The 23374-nt window shown below is 44.4% G+C and overlaps 1 protein-coding gene across 3 annotated transcripts in view; it reads left to right on the forward strand.

Annotated features, from left to right (window-relative positions):
* Positions 1 to 23374, forward strand: part of FBXO47 (F-box protein 47) — a 274591-nt gene that overhangs the window by 218785 nt on the left and 32432 nt on the right. For all 3 annotated transcript variants that reach the window (XM_068262737.1, XM_068262736.1, XM_068262738.1), the window contains 3 exons: positions 838 to 1014; positions 9029 to 9175; positions 15510 to 15652. In XM_068262737.1, coding sequence (XP_068118838.1) covers positions 838 to 1014; positions 9029 to 9175; positions 15510 to 15652 — 467 coding nt within the window. The remainder of the gene's footprint in view (positions 1 to 837; positions 1015 to 9028; positions 9176 to 15509; positions 15653 to 23374) is intronic.

The following is a 23374-nucleotide window of genomic DNA, read 5'->3' on the forward strand; positions in this document are numbered from 1 at the left end:
CAGTGACAAAGATGAAGCTGCGCTGGGGCAGGATCTTTCAACAAGACAATGACCCTAAGCACTGCTTAAAATCCATTAAGGTATTCATGCAGAGGAACAAGTACAACATTCTGGAATGGCCATCTCAGTCCCCAGACCAGAATATAATTGAAAATCTGTGGTGTGAGTTAAAGAGAGCTGTCCTTGCTCGGAAGCCAGCAAAACTGCATGAAGTAGACATGTTTTGTAAAGAGGAAAGGTCCAAAATACCTTTAACCAGAATCCAGACTCTCATTGCATTGGAACCTACAGGAAGCATTAAGAGGCTGTAATTTCTGCAAAAAGAGGATGTACTAAATATTGATTTCATTTCTTTTTTGTGGTGCCGAAATTTAAGCACCTGCCTAATTTTGTTTAAACAATTATTGCACACTTTCTGTAAATCCAATAAACTTAATTTCACTTCTCAAATATCTCTGTGTGTGTCTCCTATATGATATATTTAACTGACATTTTTTATCGTAACAATCAACGATTTATACAGAAAAATCATGACGATTAACAAGGTTGCCCAAACTTTCGCATCCCACTGTAATTTATGTAAATGTATGCATATTTGCTAAATTACGTAAATAATTAGGCTCTAAACTATCACAAAACTTTTCTCATCAGTGCATATGCTTGTTCAGGGTCTATGGCTAAAAGTATTAGAGGCAGAGGATCAGCAGGACAACCAGGTCACTGGTATTGCTTAAAAGGAAATAAATATGGCAGCCTCCATATCCCTCTTGCTTCAGTTGTCATTAAGTCCGCAAACATATTTTAGTGTTCTTTCTGTTAATCTTCCTAATTACACAGGAAAGTCACGCAAACTAGAAGTTCGAGTGCGTTTCTTCTGTCGTAATGTGTTGCTGGATCACTGGACCGAGAACAATGACATTGCCTTTTGGCTTACAAGACTACTTAAACCATGGCCAATGGTGAATCAAGCCCAATTACTCTACATCATTTTTGGACCTGTCAATGATGAAAACGGTAAGCAGATAACAATGTTTGGAAGTTGTTTTGCACTTAAAGGGCTTGATTTACAAAGCCGTGTTAACGCATAGCACGACTGTACTATGCGTTTAGCGCGCAATGTGACGGGCGTGAAGGTTTACAAGCATAAAGATTTATGTGCGCGCGGTAATGCAGGTGTTTGCGCGTTAATGCGCTTTGCCGCATCAGCGCGCACATGTAAATCTTTACGCTCGTCACATTGCGCGCTAAATATACAGCACGGTCATGCTATGCGTTAGCACGGCTTTGTGAATCAAGCCCAAAGTGTACCAGAGCTGAAAAATAAAAAGATTTTATACATACCTGGGACTTCCTCCAGTCCCATCTGCGTGGATCGCTCCCACACTGCCGTCCTCCAATGTCTGCAGCTCTGGTACCGGTTCCCAGCACTTCCGTCAGTCGGGGCCAGTCTAACGTAAGAGAGGTGCGCTGTGTGCGTATCTCTCCAGCAGCCACTGGAGAGATACGTAGAGGGCACACTTCTCCTGTGTAGACTAGCCATGATGACGGAAGTGTGGGGACCCAGTTCCTGAAGCTGCGGGCAGCAGAGGACGGCGATGCGGGAGCAATCCAATCGGATGGGGCTGGAGGAAGCCCCAGGTATGTATAAAATATTTTTATTTTTTCAGCTGTGAGTCCCTTTAAAGTGTACAAGAGATCTTAACAACTAAAGATTTGATTCTTACCCAAATCAAATGTCTTCTGCGCATGCATGGACCTCCTGGGCATGCGCAGTAGACCTGGACTGACGCGACTGAGCAAGTTACCGATCACAGCTGAACAGCAGACCACGGGAGAATGGTGTGTGACTTAGACGAGTTTATGGGGCGGGAAGAAACCCAGGTGAGTATCAAACCTTTAGTTGTTAAGATCTCTGGTTTACTTTAAGTGTGTTTTCATGATAGTTTTAGCTTTATAGTTTGTTAACAAAATATGATGCAATTTATGGACAGTTTAACCTATTTTGGTTCATGGACATAGTTTCTACGTCCAGGAACCATGCGCGCTACCGCGCGCTCCCACGGCCGATCGCGCGCGTGCACGCACACTCCCGGCCGCGGATTCGGTAGCCAGGGAATCAATGTATCGGGCTATGGTGCCGATCATTGATTCCTCTCCCCCGCTGAAAAAGCGACAGCTTGTCTCGGAAGCTGCGCCTTTTCTGGCCGTTCCCTCTCCGATGAGTCACTCTAAGCGTGCGTTACGCTTAGAGTGACGTCATGTAATCAAACTCATGGCCGCCATCTTGTGGCCAAAAAGTAATACTACACCTGTAAGGAAAAAACAATAAAAATTAACACACATTTACATTATAAATCTATTGTTTACCTCCCACCCTCCCAAAACTACCCAAATAAAATGTTTACTATAAAAAAAAAACAATTACAATAAAAGAAAAAAACATGTAAATATTTACCTAAGGGTCTAAACTTTTTAAATATCAATGTAAAGATGAAATATTTCTATATTTTTTTTATTTTAAACTTGTAAATAGTGATAGATGCAAAATGGAAAAAATTCACCTTTATTTCCAAATAAAATATTGTCGCCATACATTGTGATAGGGACATAATTTTAACGGTGTAATAACCGGGACATATGGGCAAATACAATACGTAAGTTTTAATTATGGAGGCATGTATTATTTTAAAACTATAATGGCTAAAAACTGAGAAATAATGAATTTTTCCATTTTTTTCTTATTCTTCCTGTTAAAATGCATTTACAGTAAAGTGGCTCTTAGCAAAATGTACCCCCCAAAGAAAGCCTAATTGGTGGCGGAAAAAACAAGATATAGATCAGTGCATTGTGATAAGTAGTGATAAAGTTATAGGCTAATGAATGGGAGGTGAACATTTCTCACGTGAAAACGACGGAACCTGAATGGGTTAAAGATGCAAGGCAGTAAATCATCCAATGTACCCTCACACTTCTGTGGTCTTCCTTAGGCTGGCCTCAGCATCCTGGTGTGGTGTGGTCATCTTTAGGCTGACTTTGGCATCTTGGCATGGTAATCCTTAAAGCAAACCTGAAGCGAAAAAATACTTATGATATAATGAATTGTATGTGTAATACAGATAATTAATAGAACATAGTAGCAAATAAAAGGGTCTCATATTTTTATTTTCAGTTATATAGCTTTTTTACAACATTCCATTATTCTGTCATATTTGCAGTTTAGAAACCACAGTCTGTATTTTAAAGCTATAAAACAAAGCAGAAATAATGACCCTTTGAACAGATAAACAGAGGAACACCAAGAGCCCCAATAGTGTAGTATGTATTGACAAAGGGGATAATGACAAAGAGTAATAGTTATTATACTCACAAACATGGGTCACCAATAGGCAACCACTGTAAAGGCAGGTGGGGAGATTATCCTGACCCCACTCAGGATTAAGAAGTCGCTCTCTGTAGATAGTAGAAAAGGGTCGCAACCCTCCACTAAGGGTGGATACAATATTATACAGGAGAGAACAGAGGCGCCAAAAGGATAAAAGGGGTTTTAAAGGAGCTTAAAGAGGATCTGTAACATGAAAAGATCCCCTGGGGGGTACTCACCTCGGGTGGGGGAAGCCTCCGGATCCTAATGAGGCTTCCCACGCCGTCCTCCATCCGTCAGGGGTCTCGCTGCAGCCCTCCGTGGAGTCCGTGCAGCGGTGACGTCAATATTTACCTTCCTGGCTCCTGCGCAGGCGCTCTGACGGCTGTCGGCTCCGAACTACACGGAAATACCCGATCGCCGTCGGATCTGCTCTACTGCGCAGGCGCAAGTTTCCTGCGCCTGCGCAGTAGAGCGGACCCGAATGAGATCGGGTATTTCCGTGTAGTTCGGAACAGAAAGCCGCCACAGCGCCCCCGCTGGAGCCAGCAAAGGTAAATATTGAACTGACAGTCGGCACAGTCGCCGGCTGTTCGGAGGGCTGCGGCGAGACCCCCGTGGGACAGAGGACGGCGTGGGAAGCCTCATTAGGATCCGGAGGCTTCCCCCACCCGAGGTGAGTACCCCCCAGGGGATCTTTTTAATGTTACAGAGTCTCTTTAACCACTTCGCCCTATCTGGACGGATATATCCGTCCCGATGGGCACTGCTGCTGCAGCCGTGTGGTGCGCGCGATCGGGCCCGCGCCCCCGCGCGCTCCCGCTGCCTCCCGCTGCCCCCCCGATCAGTGAATGGGAATATAATTCCCATTCACCGATCTAAGCCTCCGGCAGAAATGCCGATGCTTTCTCATCAGAGAGCGCGGTATTTCTGCCCCCAGGAAACATCACCTTCTTCTTATAGTTCCTAGATGCGAGATCGTTCGCATCTAGGAATTTTTGGAATGTGGCCATCTTGTGGCCAAATAGTAAACTGCACCCACATACCTAAATTAAATAAAAAAAAAACATTATATTACATCTAAAATTACCCAAATACATTTTTGTATTTAAAAAAAAATAAAAAAAATTACAATTAAAAAAAAAAAAAACTACATTAATAGTTACCTAAGGGTCTGAACTTTTTAAATATACATGTCAAGAGAGTATCTTATTAATTTTTTTAAAATTATAAGCTTATAAATAGTGATGGACGCAAATTGAAAAAATGCACCTTTATTTCTAAATAAAATATCGGCGCCATAAATTGTGATAGGGACGTAATTTAAATGGTGTAATAAGCGGGACAAATGGGCACATAAAATGCATGGGTTTTAATTACTGTAGCATGTATTCATTTTAAACTATAATGGCCAAAAACTGAGGAATAATGATTTTTTTCCATTTCTATCTTAATCTTCCTGTTAAAATGCATTTACAGTAAAGTGGCTCTTAGCAAAATGTACTACCCAAAGAAAGCCTAATTAGTGGCGGAAAAAACACGATATAGATCAATTAATTGTGATAAGTAACGATAAAGTTATTGGCGAATGAATGGGAGGTGAACATTGCTCGGATGCTTAAGATTTTCGACGCTGTAGGCTGAAGTGGTTAAAAGCCAAAAATGTTTGGTAATTAGAGGAGGCAGTGGTGGACTTACCTCCTCCAAGCAGACACAACTCGACTGTACATTCAGTCTATTTATTAACGAACTCCAGATAAAACAAAGCAACGCGTTTCACAGGTCAGCGCCCGCTTCCTCAGGCAATAGAAAAAGGAGTTACAGCATCTAGCAAAACAATCAACCCTCGGCGCCCGCTTCCTCAGGCAATAGAAAAAGGAGTTACAGCATCTAGCAAAACAAACAACACTCTGCGCCTCTGGGACAGAGACGCAGAGTGTTGTTTGTTTTGCTAGATGCTGTAACTCCTTTTTCTATTGCCTGAGGAAGCGGACGCTGACCTGTGAAACGCGTTTCTTTGTTTTATCTGGAGTTCGTTAATAAATAGACTGAATGTACAGTCGTGTTGTGTCTGCTTGGAGGAGGTAAGTCCACCACTGCCTCCTCTAATTACCAAAAATGTTTGGTTTTTAAGCTCCTTTAAAACCCCTTTTATCCTTTTGTCGCCTCTGTTCTCTCCTGTATAACTTTGAACTTTCCTGCAGTAAAACATTATCGGAAGTTGTCTCTCACTGTTTCTTGGTGTCATACTCACCGGGCTAGGGGCTCTCAGCTTGCTCAGGCAGGGGGCTTCACGCATACGCGCGGAGGAACGCTGGGCCTGGTAGTTCCTCTCAAATCCAAGATGGCGCACGGCGCGGCATGGTGTGCGCGCATGCGCGGAGTTGTGCGTGTGCACGCCGCGGCGCACAGCGCTAGCGCAGGAATGCGCGCTTGCACGGAGCATTGTGCACTGCGCATGCGCAAGTGTTAATTCTGGCGCCAGAATTTCAATGTCCATCAGTATTTAAGCAGCACTGCCCTTCACTGCAGTGCTGCTTGTTCTGGCAGTTTGGCTAAGTGTTTCCAGTGCAGTACCCATTGTTTGTCTGATTTCCTGTTGTGACCCAGCATGTGACCTTGACTCCTCTTGATCTTTGCCCGCCCTGACCTTTGGCCTGTGACCTCGATTACCTGGATTGCCGCCTGCCCTGACCTCAGCTTGTGACCCCGACCATCCTTGATATCCACCTGCCCTGACCTCCGGCCTTGCCTTGTGGACTACGCCTATTATCATCTGTCCTACACCCATCAGTATCCACCTGTTCTCCGAATCACTGTGGAGCTATTTCCAGCGCAACCTGGTGGGCACTAGGCAGCGAAGTGCGGCATCCCCATTAGGGGGGTGTTCCAGCATTCCCTTTAGGGGAGTGTTGGTGAAGACCCGTGGTCACTTAGACTCTGCGCTGGAGTGGTTCTATCTCAGTGGTAAGGTCAACAGTCTCCTGGACTCTAACACTTGGCTGTTTAAGTGATTCAGAAAACAGCACTGTATGTGACCCAAATGGGTTCAGTAGCTCAGAGAAGCACTTTTGCATAGATAACAACTGAGTTTTTTTTAACTCTTCCTGTACTGGGAAATAATATGATACTATTTTCTTTGCTGCTTATGTTCTATTTCAGTGTTTCTCAACATTGTATTAGTAAGTACCCCTTTAAAAACCTTTACTCTCCAAGTACCCCCTCGCATAGGAAACATTATCACAAGTACCCCTTGATAGATATACATTTAATCGTAGTACATGATAATTGGTTCTAAACAATTTCCAAGCATTTACTATTGCTTCTAATTAGCTAAAATACTAATTTGGTGTTTAAATAAGATTTATAATTTTCTAAAAAACTCTAAATTTGTTGTTCTTGGTTAAGTATATCAAGTCCGAGTACCCCCTGGAACCATCAGAAGTACCCCCTGGGGTACGCGTACCACATCTTGAAAACCTAGGTTCTATTTATTACCTATAGTACACATATAATTCATTATCTCATAAGTTTATTTTCACTTCAGGTTTGCTTTAAGTACACAATGCTGACAAAAAATATACACAGCATGACCTCAGCATCCTGGTTCAACTTACTGTTTTTATTAGTGATGCTATCAGGATTGCCCTGTATTGATTGGCTAGTAGATAGACAGGGAAGCTAAAGTACTTCCCGAGAGGGATTGGGTGACACCTCTTTGCTTAGTCCCCTGCTCTTGATACCATCCCATACATTTTATCACTCAGTTGTCTTTTAGACACCTATGCAGATGCAGAGCAATGTAATAATTTCTATTTGCCTTACTTAAAGTAGCAGTAGGTTTTTATTAGGCAATGAGACCAGATAGGACCCAGCCCAGAGACATCTAGCTTCCAAATACAGTAATGGTGCAGACTGTGGACTTCTACAAGGGTCTAAAATAGGACTGAACTCATGTTATAAAATAATAGAGTACTTGCCAAGTTTCCAGGGGCGTAACAATAGACCCTGCAAGGGATGCAGCTGCAGGGGGGCCCAGAAGCCACAGGGGGGCCCATCCTGAGAGACTGATAACTATGGGTACAGAGAGTAAAACTTTTCTATTCTCTGCACAACTGTTCTAATGACTGCATCTGCTCAGCTACTGATAACAAATCATACAAAGTGTTGTAGACAGAGATTTGTAGATAGTCCCCATTCAGTGTGCAGCAGGCTCCTCTGTACAGCGCCCAGCCGAAAACCTCTCTACCCCTCCCCAAGTGCTGTGTTCTGTAGTGATGCTGGAGAAGTCTGCAGAGCCAGTTCTGTTCCATCAGAGATGGACAGAGTGAGTATAATAAGCTGCGGCTGGGGGCACAATCGTCTGTCAGTTTTCCGTATGCGTTTTCTGTACACCATGTGTGTCTGTATGAGTGAAAACATGCACGTTTTATCACAACTAATGTAATTGATAAAGAAAATGCCTGCAATGCTTTACTGCTGTCAGTTTTTATCTGCATGGGCAAAACATGCTCTAGCCAATTGAATAACATTGGTTCTCAGTTTACTTGTGCAGAAAGCAGGGGGTGGGTTGGCGGGAGGGGGCCCCATCCAAAGTTTCGCAGGGGGGCCCAGTGATTTCTAGTTACACCTCTGCAAGTTTCTCTAAAAGTATATCTCCATGTGTTCTCTGTTGCTGCATATAATATATATATATTATATATATATATATATATATATATATATATATATATATATATATATATATATATATATATATATATATATATATATATATATATATATATATATATATATATATATATATATATATATATATGACACATATATATAATACAATATATATTTGATTCTTGGCTATGGACGAAAGTTTTCTGTGAAATTTTCGAAGGTCCCTTCAGTTAGAGGACTAAAGCTACGTAGACATGCTGGTCTGATCTCAGCCGTGGCGGACAATAATGACCACCATGGCTGAGAATCAGGAGTCAGACCAGCGTGTTTGCAGTGGCTACACGATGTCTGCTTAACATCTGGCATGCTGGATCTTTAGCAATCCCCGACACTCGAGGACCGCATGACTGTACAGTACTTCCCACTCCCCTGCCCAAATTTGCTCGGGCGCATGCAGCTGAATGCCCCCCCCCCCCCCCCCCACACACACACATGCAAATATGGCAACAGACACTGTGCAAGACAGTAGGCTGATGAGCGCCATCAATGTTCTGTTACCCGGCAGGGATTGGTACTCGGTCCCTTGGGCGACAGAGATCCCACAAACATCCCCCTATGTGTACAGGGCTTAATGATATGAACAGCTTTAATCTGATTTCTAAAGACAGATGTGTGGCTAATCAAGTTTCGATGATCTCTTGACTTGAGTAGTTTTATAATCACACACCTTGAACAATGAATTAGCAGAAACAGAACTTGGGAATCACATACACTAAAGGGACCCATTCACCTAACGATTTTCCTGCCGATATACAGCAGTTTCGATCACTGTGATCGAATCTGCTCTGAAATCGTTGCGCAAACGCTGACAGAACAATCGATTTCCATCCGAAAAAAAAAATAGGATAGGCAATAAGATGGTGTGTATAGCTGCTATTTTAATGTGTAACGCTCTTAATCTAGCAATTTTAACTTGGATTTCATAAAATTCATTAGGACAAGTAGCATGGCTGAAGATGGTAGAAGGGGCAGCTGACGAGAATAGCCTGAAGGGAATTGCAGATGCCCTAAAACTGCTTTATACCACAGAATCCAAAGAATGGACAACAGATGCTGTTATCAGTCTCCTGGATGAGCTTTCAGGTACAGCAATGTATTACTGTAAATTAAATCAATATAGCTATTTTTTTCAGGTTTTCTGCAGCATTTTAGAGGTGGGTGATTCTCAGGCACTGGGATAAAGTCAAAAAGAATCACAGGTAATTTAAAAATATAACAACTCTTCTTTTTAGCAAATTATTATAAGTGCCATAGACATTTAATCTGGGCCAGGACACTATCTGCACATTGTTTGTGTATTCTAACTGTGACTAAAAGGTCCAAGGCTGTGCAAAAGGAGAACAGACTAGATTGTGACTTGATTGTGAGCTCCTTCAAGGGACAGTTAGTGACAAGACTATATATACTCTGTACAGCGCTGCGGAAGATGTCGGCACTATATAGATAGTAAATAATAAATAATAATAACAGTTGTCATTTTAGATTTGTCTCATCCTTTGTGAACTGACTGTTCTAACATTGTGAGATCACAGTTGCCCAAGCAAATTATTATACCACAAAATGCAGAACTGGTTGTTAAATATTACCGTTGGATGCTAAGTAAGAACGGTTTGAGGAACACCACATCCTACCACTTATCAAAGTCTGGCTGCTATCTGTCTGCAAAGCTGTTCTGGAACTTTTATACTTCCCCTTTTAACTACTTGGCAAAAAGATACAAACGTGTTAATTGGTGCTATTTACTATAACAGGTTCAATGTCTAATGTTGTAATTGTGTGACCTATCCAAAGGCAGCCATTTCTGTGTACCAGCCACGCTAATAAATAAAAAAAAAACTTTATGAGAAAAACAATGCCATAAATTAGGAACATTTATAATTTAAAAAATATTCTTATACTGTATAACACCTCATGTGATCTCTGTGAACAATAATTGGCTCATCCACTTCTCCAGAATGTGTATCTTAATTTATAAGTGTTGTTTTCTGTAGATAGTGGTGCTTCTGTGGTCCCCTTCCTGCTGAAAGACAGCCACACTCCTCTTGGCTAGGATCATTGTTTAGCTTTCGGTTTCTACGCTCCTAGCCCCCTTAAGACTAAAGCCTGGCAGAGCACATACTCTACAGAAGCATTCCACCTAACATTAGTGAAAGGACACATGCCTGGTAGTTGACAGGAAAAATCTCACATGCACATGTTCAAACAAATGCATTCACAGATTCACTCATCCAGGCACAACTGTTATACCTACAGCTAAGTTAAAAGCCGGGGTTTTAGTTCACAGAAGAATGCATTCTTATGCTTAGTCACCTACACTGCGCAGAAGTACCCAGGTAAACATAGGTGTCCTAACTCTGGCCCTGTAACATGCATAGTGCAGACATGCAAACACATTCATTGCATCAAACCTATCAATGGATTAGGAGCACACATCCTGACGTCCTCTCCTGGGACAGATAGTGCATCTTACCAATCGCACAAGGGAGCTAACGTTATGTGTCCATGTGCACCATGCACATACACCAGCATAAGCTGTGTGCATGCTGACAAACACATACAGGGAAGGAGGGAGTGCACTGAATTAGACCCTAGCCACAGGGGTCAGTAACAAGAGCAAAATACATATATCCAGGCACATCGCGAGAGTGCGAAGGGTTCATAGATTTTTGCTGTTTTCTAGCCACACCCCCTTCAGCACCTCCCTTTCCTTAACTTATTTAATGTCCTAACTAGATGCGATGTGCCTGGATATATGTATTTTGTTCTTGGTAGTTGACAGGAGGCTGCACATATCACTAGAAAACAATGGTGGGAAAGGGGAGCCGATAGTCGATCAATCATCCAATTCGATTATTATAATCGATTCGGATGAAAATCGGGGCCACCAAGTGCATGCCTGACTGACAAGGCGACCAATTTCAGGCCAAAATTGGTTTCATAATTCGATCACGCAAGCTGCAAGATGTTGTGCTGACTTGCTTGATCTGGTGCGCAGCGGTAATGGCATGCAATTTCGGGACGATCAACGAACGCAACAAAACCCCTGGCGATGTCCCCCCTAATGTTAAGTGCCCCCCCCGTGCCCAGCGCGTGTTATACCTTACCTGTCCACCGCCTCCGCTTGTCCCTGCTGGCTCTAGGCGCATTTCACTCTCCATACAGGTGCACCCCATGTGTTTGCCTAGTAAGGGCGCGCATATGATGTCAGACGTCATACATGCGGCCACGTTACTAGGCAACCACGTAGTGCATGTGTATGAAGAACACTTGCAGTGGGGGACACTTAACATTAGGTGGAAGCGAGGTGGTCGGAGCAGTGAGGGCAGCGAGGTGGTCGGATACGGCGTCACAAGGCCGATTCCGGATTGATTTCAGCATGAAATTGATAGGGAATCAGCCTGCGGTGTATGGGCAGCTGACAGATCTTTCTGTAATCAGATTCGATTAGAGAGAGGTTTGTCTCTTGGTCAAATCTGCCCATACATCGCCAGATGTATGGTTAGCTTAATGGTAATTTTTTTGTTGAATGGGATGCTAGCTGATCAGTTGCAGACTTCTGCCCTGTATCTAGCAATAAAACCAGCATGGCACTGGTGGTAATTTTTTACTCAAGTGTCTGATGAACAAGGGTCGGTTCACACTTGTTTCAAAACCGTATCCGTGGCTCCGTTTTTTTGACCTGAACAAAAATGGAGCCATAGATACTAATGATAAAAATAGCATCCGTTTTCACCCCTTCAAAAAACAGATCCGTGGGCTCCATTTTAACCACTTCTCAACCACAAAAACCACAGCAATGTTCACATTTCAGGGAGGCAAGGGTTAATGGGCTTAATGGGGGGTATAATTTATTTAAAAAAAAAAACTCACTGATGCTCATCACTCACTAATACTGTGTTAGTTATCTGAGATCCTCTCACGAGTGATCTCAGTAACTGTAACAGCATAGTGACTGATACAATGTTTATACACATTCTAAATGAATGAGCACTGTCATTGGCTTTGGCAGTGCTCATTCAAACTTGCAAGCACTTTGATTGGCTGATGTGAACACATGTTCACATCAGCCAATCATAAACCAGCAAGTGCCCGACGTGTACGCGCATGTGCGTGCAGGCGATCACGGACGCGATCGCACACAGCAGGAAAATAAACAGGAGTTGCTTATCTATGCCCCTGTGACTCAGGTGAATTTTAAAGAGGCGTAGATAAGCGTGGCAGAGGTTTCCAAGTGGTTAATAAACTGAACAAAGAGTCCGGATTTTGCAGATTTTCACGGAGCCCGGATACCCGCGGAGGCAATGAAAGGCAACACACAAACAGATCTCCCTCTACACAGAGAACTTTGCACACAAAACGGATGCCAAGCAGATTGCCTACTGCCTGTTCCTCCGCTCAGCGTCATCTTTGCCGACCTCTTTATCCAATAGAAACACACAGGAAGGAAGGACACATTTTTTGTCATGTTTAAACGGACTGCAAACGTATGCTACAAAGCACAACATTTTGAAAAATTGATCAGTTAGAAAAACTGATCCGTTTAAAACGTATTCCGATCTGCAACCTGACAAGTGTGGACCGACTCTAAGTGATGTTTTAAAGTGCATGGATTCCTACTCCCTGGTTGATTTTCATTTAGGGAGTACTCAATAATTTTACCTGTGTACAGCTAGCATAACCCTAAACCTTACACCAAATTCATCTTCGTATTAAATCTCCCCTCACACCACTCTTGGCTCCAAAGAGTTGGCCTCATACTTACTATCATACTTTTACATTGCTGATAGTATCAGGGAATTTGCCAATTTTTCTGAGTCATGTTCATCTGTTTGTCCATAACATACAACAGCTGATAGAGCAGTACAGGGCAGTTTAAAAGCCGTTCAGCCGTGTTCTGTGGGATTGTTGCTTTTTTTTCTGTTTTGTTTCTTTAAATCACTTATCAGATTTGGTATGTTAGCTGGAGGACTAAAGCCATATGGCTTTATGCAGGCTTATTGGCTCAATACGCTAAAGGTGCGTACACACGCACTACATCCGGCAACGACGGGTCCGTCAGACCCTCCCGCTGGGCGGACGTTCAGCCGACAGTAGTGCGTGTGTACGAGCTGTTGGCAGACTGATAAGGCTGTTTCTGAACGATCCGCTGTCGGCTGAACGCCCGCCCAACGGCAGGGTCTGACAGACCCGTCGTTGTCGGATGTAGTGCGTGTGTACGCACCTTAACCACCTTGGCGGTAGTGATGACTTCAGCTCGTCCATTACCGCTGAGGTGGATTGCTCAGCCCCTGGGGGGATCTTTTTCAATAAAATTTTCTGTGGGGGGTTGTAGCTAGCACTTGGCTAGCTACATCACCCCCCCCCCCCCGATCGCCGCAGAATACATACCCCCCCACCGAGCCCACACCGGCGCAGCCTCTCCATAGCCTCCAGGGGTCGCTATGGGGGCGATCGGAACTGCACATGACATCAATGACGTCAGACATCATTGTTCTCCTGGCTGTCTCTTCATCTTCACTGCTGATCTGAGGTCTGAAGCATGCCACAGGGAAGCACAGCGAGGAGCAAGCGAGGGGGAGCTGAACTTTGTGAAGGCAGGATGGGACCAGGACAAGTGGCAGGCGGGCAATAAAGTGGCAGGCAAACCTGTCGTGTACCACCTGACCAACAGCAAAGTACCACCAGTGGTACGCGTACCACAGGTTGAAAAGCCCTTATCTAGATCACTTCACCAGCTCTCTGAATAAAGCAGTGACTCTAAAGATTATTACACCCCTAACAACTGATGTCAGCTGTTGGGGATCGGGAGCAAATCCCCTTGGGGGACATCGCTTAGCTAGCCTGTACAGACGCGTGTCAGCTATGCAGCTGACAACACGTTCTGTTGCTATGCAGGGGGGCCTAGAGGCGACAGAGCGGTGCGTGTGTGACATCATACTGTGGGCAGGGGAGCAGCGTCTTCAAAGAAGTTGTTCATCGCTCAGCCAAGTTGATCCGCTGGGCAGATCACTAGCTGAGCGGTAGTCGCTGGTCGGAGGCCTCTGTACGTGTGTATGAGGCATTAACCTGTTTCCTTCATTCAGTAAACATTGAGTTATGTTTTTGTGTGACATTTATGTTTTATTGGTTTGAACACAGTAATTTTATCTGCACTGATTAAATATGTGTGTGTGTTTTGAATGAAAAAAAAAACATTTTTATCTACAACGAGTTTGGACTACGGAGTGTTAAGTGAATGCAAATATGAAACTTGGAGGTTCTGTAGCTCCAACAAGGTTAAGAACTACTGATCTAGAGCACTCCTCACCTCCCCTACAGCTCCCTCCCTCATGCCGCTACCCTGGTCCTGGTTCATCACCAGGAGAGAAGAGCCAAAGAAGATTCTCCTTTTGCCTTAAAAAACATGTTAGCTGCATGATTGGAAATAGTATGTTTCAATGTCTCATATCACACTGTGTGTGCTTGTGCGCAGGGCCGGATTTACCATAAGGCACTGTAGGCACATGTCTACAGGTGCCTGATAATGAAGAGGCGGCTCAATCCCCTCCCCGAGAGCCTCTCTGTCTCCTTCCCTATGCAGAGTCCTGATGAGAGTGTAAATTAGGGATTACTAATCCGGCTCTCAGCATTCCATTGCCAAGATCTCTGTTCAGTTAGGGGCACCTCTAGCTACTTAATACTGAGGTTCTGCTAGCTACTTAATACTTGAGGGCATCTCTAGCTATTATTAAGGGTCCTTCTGGCTACTACTACTAATACTAAGGGACACCTGTAGCTACCTATAACGGACAAGGGAAGTAAGGGAGACAAGTGATAGATGGGCCAGCCAGCACACTTCCGTTGCGGTTTTGCAGGGGTTTGTAGGTTTCATGGAGAGTGAAGTGTAGGGGTGCCAGGACATCTGTGCCTATAGGCTCCTGTGAGGTAAATCCGGGCCTGCTTGTGCGCATGCATGCATATGTGCATGTGTGTTAGTCATATTGTCATGCAGTGTCAGAGTTTGCAGGTTCTGGTCTCCCACCATCTCCACTGAGAAAAAAAATGCCTCTCCCACATACCCCCATGAACTTGAACAGCACTGGGCTAAGTCATCAAATGGAATGTGCAAAGAAAGTAATTTAATATTTCATTCTGCCTACTCATTCAGTTGAGAAAATTCTTGAGCACCTTTTCATCTGATGATCAAACATGATCCGATAGATGTAAAGTAAATACACAGTACGTCCTTACATAGTAATGTATCTTCTGTTTTAACCGATAAAGGAAATTTGAGGCATTCTATATTCACATGAATAAAGCTGTGAGGGTCATTTATGATATGCTAATGCTGTGAATGTACTTGCTTTTGCCTTCTTCGTCATAAAAATATTACTTATTGTAATGTGTATATTATAAAATGTTCTTTTTCGTGTTGCAGTTTGTCCTCATGAATGGCATATGGAGAACAATGCTCGTCTTCTCATCCTGAGTGGCAACAGAATTTGTTTCACCTTTATGGCCAGTAAGGCTGTTAACAGACGGACAGTGGAGCTAGCCAAATTGATTGTCTTCCTTGCACTGGTAAGTAATTACTGGAACGTGCTGCTGCTAATCTTTTAGAATGTACTTGTTAAACTGTAAATTTGAGTCTGATTTCATTACTTGATCTGAAATAACAGTAGTGTTCACCTGTAGAAACATCCAGCACTGGAGGACATAAGGCAGCGTGTCAAAGCATCCAGCACCAAAATATAAAACAGTGCCACCCAGGGCCGGATCTACAATAAGGCACTGGAGGCATGTGCCTACAGGCGCCTCATGATGGAAAGGTGGCTCACTCCCCTCCCTGAGAGCCTCCCTCCCTCCTTTCCTATGCAGAGTCCTGATGAGAGTGTAAATGAGAGGTTACTCACCCTGCTCTCTGCATTCCACTGACGAGATGTATCTTCAGTCAGGGGAACCTCTATCTATTTAATACTGCAGTTCCTCTAGCTACCTAATACTTGGGGGTACCTCTAGCTACTTAATATTGGGGGTACTTCTGGCTACCTAATACTAAGGGGCACCTGTAGCTACCTATGACGAGCAAGGGAAGTAAGGGAGAAGTGGCAGCTGGGCCAGCCAGCCAGCCAGCAAACTTGCAGTCCAGTTTGGCAGGGGTTTGTAGGATCATGGAGGGCAAAGTCTAAAGTACCTGGACATCTGCACCTATAGGCTCCTGTGAGGTAAATCTGGGCCTAGCGCCACCAAAACCAGGGACCCCACTGTTAAATCGTATTATAAACAGTCCTAAGTCGGGGGGGGGGGGGGGGGGTTCAGGGACTATTCACACTTAATATGTTGTGTTGAGTTGGACCGGCATTGAAGCAGTGAGCTATAAAATAACACAGAAAGGGGTTGATTCACTATATCAAATACCGTGCCTTATCAAAGTTAACATGCCTTATCAGAGTTAATGTGCCTTATCCGCGTTAGCGCGCCTTATCAGAGTAGCACAGCAAGCGCTACGAACTTATGCCTGCTAATTGGCAATGACTAGAGATCCACTCGTCCTGTCCTGAGCCCCTGTGGAATCAATCACTTTAGGGTAGGTGCACACATAACATAACATGAAAGACTGCGTTTTATGTCATGTGCATATTTTTTTTGTGTACGTTTTTTGGGCATTTTGGCTGCGTTTTTACAGCGTTTTTGGTGTGTTTTTCATGCGTTTTACAATTGCGTTTTGCATTTTATGCTAATTAATAGGAAGACAACAGGAAGCGGAAATACATCACAAAACAACATTTTTCACAAAAACGCATATAAAAATGCTTGGAAAACGCATGAAAAACGCATACCATACCAAACGTGTTTCCATTGGCTTTCATTATGTGCTTTTTTGATGCGTTTTTGCATGTTATGCAACAAAACCAGCATTTTAACCACTTGATGACTCAGCCTTTACCCCCCCTTAAGGACCAGCGCGGTTTTTTATGATCTGTGCTGGGTGGGCTCTGCAGCCCCCAGCACAGATCAGGTTGCACGCAGAGCGATCAGATCGCCCCCCTTTTTTCCCTCCTATGGGGATGATGTGCAGGGGGGGTCTGATCGCTCCTGCCTGCCTGGGTGTTGCGGGGGGGGGGGGCACCTCAAAGCCCCCCTCCGCGGCAAAATTCCCCCCCCCCTCTCCTCCCTCTCACCCCTAGTGATCGGGGCTGCACAGGATGCTATCCATCCTGTGCAGCCTGTGACAGGCTGTCCTCTGTCACATGGCGGCGATCCCTGGCCGCTGATTGGCCGGGGATCGCCAATCTGCCTTACGGCGCTGCGGTAGCAGCAGCGCCGTTCAATGTAAACAACTTAGTCTGCGAGCCGCGATCAGCGGCTCGCAGGCTATTCACGGAGACCCGCTCCGTGATCTAACAGGAAATGGCCGCTCGCGCGAGCGGCCTTTCCTGATTAATTAGGGAGGCACCCTGGTCCTCCAGCTACCACTTTGCCGCCGCACGGTATGAGTGTGCGGTCGGCAAGTGGTTAAAAAATGCACGCATACAAAACGCATATGCGTTTTTTATATGCGTTTTTTCATGCGGCCCATAGACTTCCATTAGTGGCAAAAACGCTGCGTTTTACGCAACGCTTGCGTTTCTGCTATGTGTGCACCTAGCCTTAAAGGACATTATCCACGCACTTTGATTGGCCCAATAGGCTGCCTGTCAAGTTTCCTGTCAAGTGACAGGCAGCCTATTGGGCCAATCAAAGTGCGGGGATAATGTCCTGTAAATTGATTGGACCCGCAGGGGCTCAGGGCAGGACGAGTGGAGCTCTCGTCATTGCCAATTAGCAGGCATACGTTCGTAGCGCTCGCTATGCTGCTCTGATAAGGCACGTTAACTCTGATAAGGATGTTAACTCTGATAAGGCACACTAGTGAATAAACCCCAAAATGCTTTATTATGTAAAAACTGATTGAAAGTGAACTGCACTGAAACTCTGTAACAAAGGTTATAGGTGAGTTCTCCTCATATAGACAATTCTACACATGCCTTTTGTTTCCACATCTTAAAGGGAACCTTAACTGAGAGAGATATGGATGTTTCCTTTTAAACAATACCAGTTGCTTGTCAGTCCTGCAGATCTCTTTGGCTGCAGTAGTGGCTGAATCACACACCTGAAACAAGCATGCAGCTAATCCAGTCTGACTTCAGTCAGAGCACCTGATCTGCATGCTTGTTGAGGGGCTGTGGCTAAAAGTATTAGAGACACAGGATCAGCAGGAGAGTCAGGCAACTAGTATTATTTTAAAAGGAAAAATCCATATCCTTCTCAGTTAAGTTCCCTTTATCCACTTATCCGCTTGACAGTTGTTTTCCCCATATGGACATTTTCACATTCCAGCGCTCCTCCCATTCATTTACCAATAAATGTATCTCTACTTATCACACCTAAATCATCTATACATTTTTTTTATCACAAATTGGGCTGTAGGTGAATTTTTTTTTCTATTAATCACTTTATTTTCTATGCATTTAAAAATTAAAAATTAAAAATATAATATTTCTCCATTTTCAACCACTATAGTTTTAAAATAAACAATGCTACCGTAGATAAAACCCACACATTTTATTTGCCTATTTGTCCTGGTTACCGCAACATTGAAATTATGTTCTTAGTACAATGTATGGTGACAATATTTAATTTGGAAATTATGTAATTTCACTTTTTCTTTTTCATTTTGTTTTTTTTATTTTCTCATTGTGCATGTTATAATTTAAGTAGGCCTCAGTTATTTGGACTGAGTTAGTCAAAAAAGGCTTGAGGAGCAGACCTGCCCTTTAAGGGGATTTTCTCTTAGAGAGAAAATCTGCAGTTCTGTCAGCAGAACTAGAACATACCAAGAAGCTGTTCTATGGACAAGGCCACAGGTCTCCCTGACCTGGGCATGTACAGCCACTAGAACAATAAACATCAACCATGTTTTGTAAATATCCACATTCCTGTATGTATGTCAAATGCCTCATTGAATATTAATCGAGGAGGTGTGTATGATGACACCACGAGTGGGTCCACCAATAGTCTGATCTAGGGGATGGCGAAGATGATGTCATATTTAACTCTTTCCTAGTCAGTATTAAAACCTGAGTGAGCTATGGGAGCTCACTCTGCTTCTTACTTTCGCACTAGCTCGCAAGGCTGACTGGGACCTCTAAGTATGTTCATTCCTTTCTGTAATCTGATATAATGTATGCTGTACATAGGTAGTCTAGTGTAACTTAGGTTAGAAAGAAGGTACCTGATTGACTTCAGCAGGAAGTCTAATCAAGAAGCTTGTAACGCAACATGAAGATTGGCGTGGCTAGGATATGATGAACTGTATCTATCTGTATTTCTGTTTCCTGAATAAACTCCGTCAACATTGAAGAAGCCTGAGAAAAGTCTATCTCCTGCTTGCTGTGTTGAGAGTCAAGTTATCTCACAGTCTGTGAGACGCAACTATAAGAAGTTGATGGTGTTGAAGCAAGGTGATTTAGAACAGAATCTAACAATGGTGCCGATTAAACCCTCCGCTGCCTAGCAATACAAGCAGACAAGGGCCAGGGGCCGAAGTTTTCAAGATATTCCACAGCAAAACAAGCGGAATAGACGCGGACTGTTAAAAGCTTATCAACCTGATAAGCTGGTGTGGGGAGTGTGCGGGAGCCGAGCACACGGGCTGCAATTCGAGGAATCAGCGGCGAAACTCTTGGACGTTTAACTTTGACTGCATGTGCACTGCAGGTCACAGCCTAAATTGGACCGAAAGGAAAACTCTGATGGCCAGCTGGCAACTTGCTGAGAGAGATCAATCCGCTGAGGGGGAGTGTGTGCCCCCCCAGAAGTTCCGGTGTCCACTCAGTTTCGCGGACAACAGTTGCGGAAAGCTGATGAATTGCCAAGAGTCCGCAGATCAGGCATGTATGATTTACGTTGTTATATGGGGTTATCTGTGTTGTATTTGGTGTTATAACAATGGAGTTGTTAATATGTATATTCTGTGTTATTTGCAGCTTGGAGGCTGCGTGCTTCATTTTTTTTCCTTTCGCTCTTTCTTTTTTCTCTGGTTTTTGTTTTTGTTTTTCTCTCCCTGTCCAGAGACTGGGAAGGATGCCAGATGTGGGGGGGGGGTCCCCCGCGGCAGAGGGAAACCAACAGTGTTTCAGTCTGTTAGTAGTGGATGGGGGGAGAGGGAAGAAAGAGAGGGGAGGAAAGCGAGTGAGAGACGGTGGTAAGCTGGGTAGACAGGAAGGCACAGCCCTTGTCTCTGGGTGGCTGTAAAAGTAAGTTATAGCTACAGCTGAGATAATGGGTGAAGTGGGACTGTACTCTGGTGTGTTTTTTCCGGGCAGCATGTTTGTTTCCCTGTCCATAGGGGTGTTTGTGAGATGTTCTGCAAGCTTCTCTCGTTCCAGTCAGAGCTGCTACAATGCTTTTAAATGTCTGCATATGTGTAATGTGTTTGGTCAGCTTCGGCTGCTAAATGTTCGTCTCAGAAGAAGTTTCTAGCTGGGATGGTAACAGTTAATGTGGTTTAGAGTTATACTGCGCGCTTTAGTAGGTCTGAGTTATGGCTAAGATAAGCAGCAGATGGTTTGTGTAGAGAGAGAGCTTTCCACGTCCCTGGGTGATACTACGATGTATGCAGCTGGGACAAAGTTTTTTCTCCGGTTTTGAAGGCAGTGTGTGTGGCGGAATGCTGATTTTTTTTTTGCACTGTGTATCGATGCTAGGTGTAATGATGCATCAAATGTTTGTTCTGTTTGAGTATGTTTTTTCTCCTAAGGTTTATAGGATCGAGAGGTTGCTATGGGAGCAGCCATCTTAGCTGGCAGTCCAGGACTCAAAATGGCGGCAGTGGAGAGGGCCCGCCCCCGAGAGTCATGGCTCCCACACGTCATGGCAGGGGGGAGGAGGGGCTGGGGGATCCACCTCACGTCAGGCTGTGCTCGCGGCTCCGGGCAGAGCAGCTGAAAGGAAGGGGGGTAGAAATACAGATACTGAGTATCTCGGATCTCAAAGTATTTCCCCAGAGCTTTTCCCTGAGTCCATGGAAAGGAATGCCAGTATATGTGCACCAAGCTATTACTGTAAGACTAGCATGGTCACGGATAGGAATTGTTTCCCAGCTAGGTGCAGGGAGACACGAAGCAGCGCAGATCAGGAAAGGGTCTGTACTGAGTTGCTTATGGGATTATTCCTGTAAGTGGGGCACCTTAATGGGTGTTGCAGCATGAGTTCCCAATAGAGAAAAGGGGGGACAGTGCAGCAAGGGGGTGCCGGAGTTGGAAAAAAAGGGAGTTGACCAATCCAGGTATCCGTCGCCGCTGCTGCAGAGCGGTAACGTTTTTTTTCCAGTTTTTGTCGTGGACAGGTCCAGAGTTTGACTAAGAGGTCTATGCTGGGCTGGGGCTGTTTTTTTGGGCATTTTTTTCCGTCCACTGATTGGTCAAATATGTTTTTTTCCAGCTCCTATCAAGTGTAGCACAAAGAACAAGAACTGACAGCAGTTCATGGGTCAATGATACAAATGAAAGAATTGCCATTTACAGCGTGACAGTGTATCAGGACGGTGTTTGCCATGTGACTACCTACCACGTGGGCATTCAGGGATCTGCATACAGGCATGTGACGCTGGTATGCTTAGCCCTGCTCCCTGTGTAGTTTAAGTGCAAAGTTCTCCTTCCTACAGGGAGGCAGCCATGTTTTTTGTAGTCTGAGGGTAGTGGCACGGCAAACATTGGTCAGAGGGTACAACACACAGAACTTCTAGCAGAGCTGGTATCGCAATGAGGTTCTAGATAAGTAAATGCGATGATGAGTAAGAGCATTGCAGGCTCACCTGCAAAGCAACAACAGGTGTGGCATCCGTAATCTGTGCATGCGAAGGCATAGTACTTAGGTAGGGGAGAGAGGTTTAACTCCAATCTACCAAAAAGAGTAAACAGAGTTCATGAGAACCATAAAGCAACGAGATCAATTACGGCATATATTGATCAAGTTAAAGTGTACAGAGTACAAGCCGCAGGGCGAATCCCAAATCATTAATAAGAATTGATTTGTTTGTATTTCGATTTCAGGAGTTTGGCAATATGGACTCGAGACAGCTGCAGTGCTGGCAGCAAAGATGGAGATGTCAGTCGGGTAAGCGAAAGGTTCCAGATGCCAATCTGAGGTTGGAGAACAGCGAGATTCCTGAAATTGGAAAGAGACTAAAACACGAGATTCCTGAAATTGGAAAGAGACTAAAACACGAGATTCCTGAGATCGGAAAACGTCTAAAAAAACTGACTGAGCAAAGCATAGTGCAAATTGCTAATGTTTTTCTTTCCCAAGGTGGTGCTTTTATAATGAAGAGTACCGTGCTGATGGTGATCCTAGGTTGCCATTTCATCCTAGGAGAATGAAGAGAGGACATTCTCATGTATAATAAGGGGTTAATGAGAATGCAAGGCCCAAGCATGTTAATGTTTGGTGACAAAGGTACTAATCCTTTCACACCTCCCTCCGCTTGGCACAGATGGACCATGCAGGGACGGAGGAAAAGAGCACTTGTGCCAGGTGAAAACAAATTTCATGGCACAAGGTGGGTGAAAGGTCTGAAGGGTCAGGTGTGCGGGCAGTGGGAATTGAATGGCAGTGTAAATCTGCTATTGAATGCCACACTCCCAGAATCGATGCACCGATCCAAAGTTTGGTTAAAAGGTACATTGCCGTACAATGGGTACATGCAAAAGGTGGAGTGTGTGATTCAGGGGTACCTTGTCTTGGTTATCCAGAGTGAGATGGTTCCAGATTGGAGAGGAACGAGCAGGAGGCGTCAATTCTCCTGCCGGAGAGACGCGGGGGACAACATCACACTCTGGAACTACCAACAGAGAGTGCCTCTGAAACAACTATACACACGTAAAGGCTGGAAAGCCGAGGGGTGGTGGTTCTCGAAACAAGAAGTAAAAATCGAGATCGAGCCACATTTCCAGGTGACAAAGAGGGTGGAGAGAGCGGTCCCGGGGGAGGGAAAGCCAACACAGGGAGCCCCATCCACACTACACGGGTCACAACAGGGGACGATATTACACAGTCCATATGCAGCCGCTTATCCTCATGCTAGTTGGGTAAGTGAAGAGGTACTCTTAATTGAAAGATTGCAGAGAGTACAGTCTTCCCAACCTCTGGTACATATTGTGCCTCAGGACATAAGGGGGGAAGAGGTCCAATCAGGACAGTTGGGGACATATTTTGTCAGGGAGATGCTTAAAGATCCTGTCCAACTGAGATTGGACAAGG

Source organism: Hyperolius riggenbachi, chromosome 12, assembly GCF_040937935.1.
Source record: "Hyperolius riggenbachi isolate aHypRig1 chromosome 12, aHypRig1.pri, whole genome shotgun sequence".
In the NCBI taxonomy this organism is placed as follows: domain Eukaryota; kingdom Metazoa; phylum Chordata; class Amphibia; order Anura; family Hyperoliidae; genus Hyperolius; species Hyperolius riggenbachi.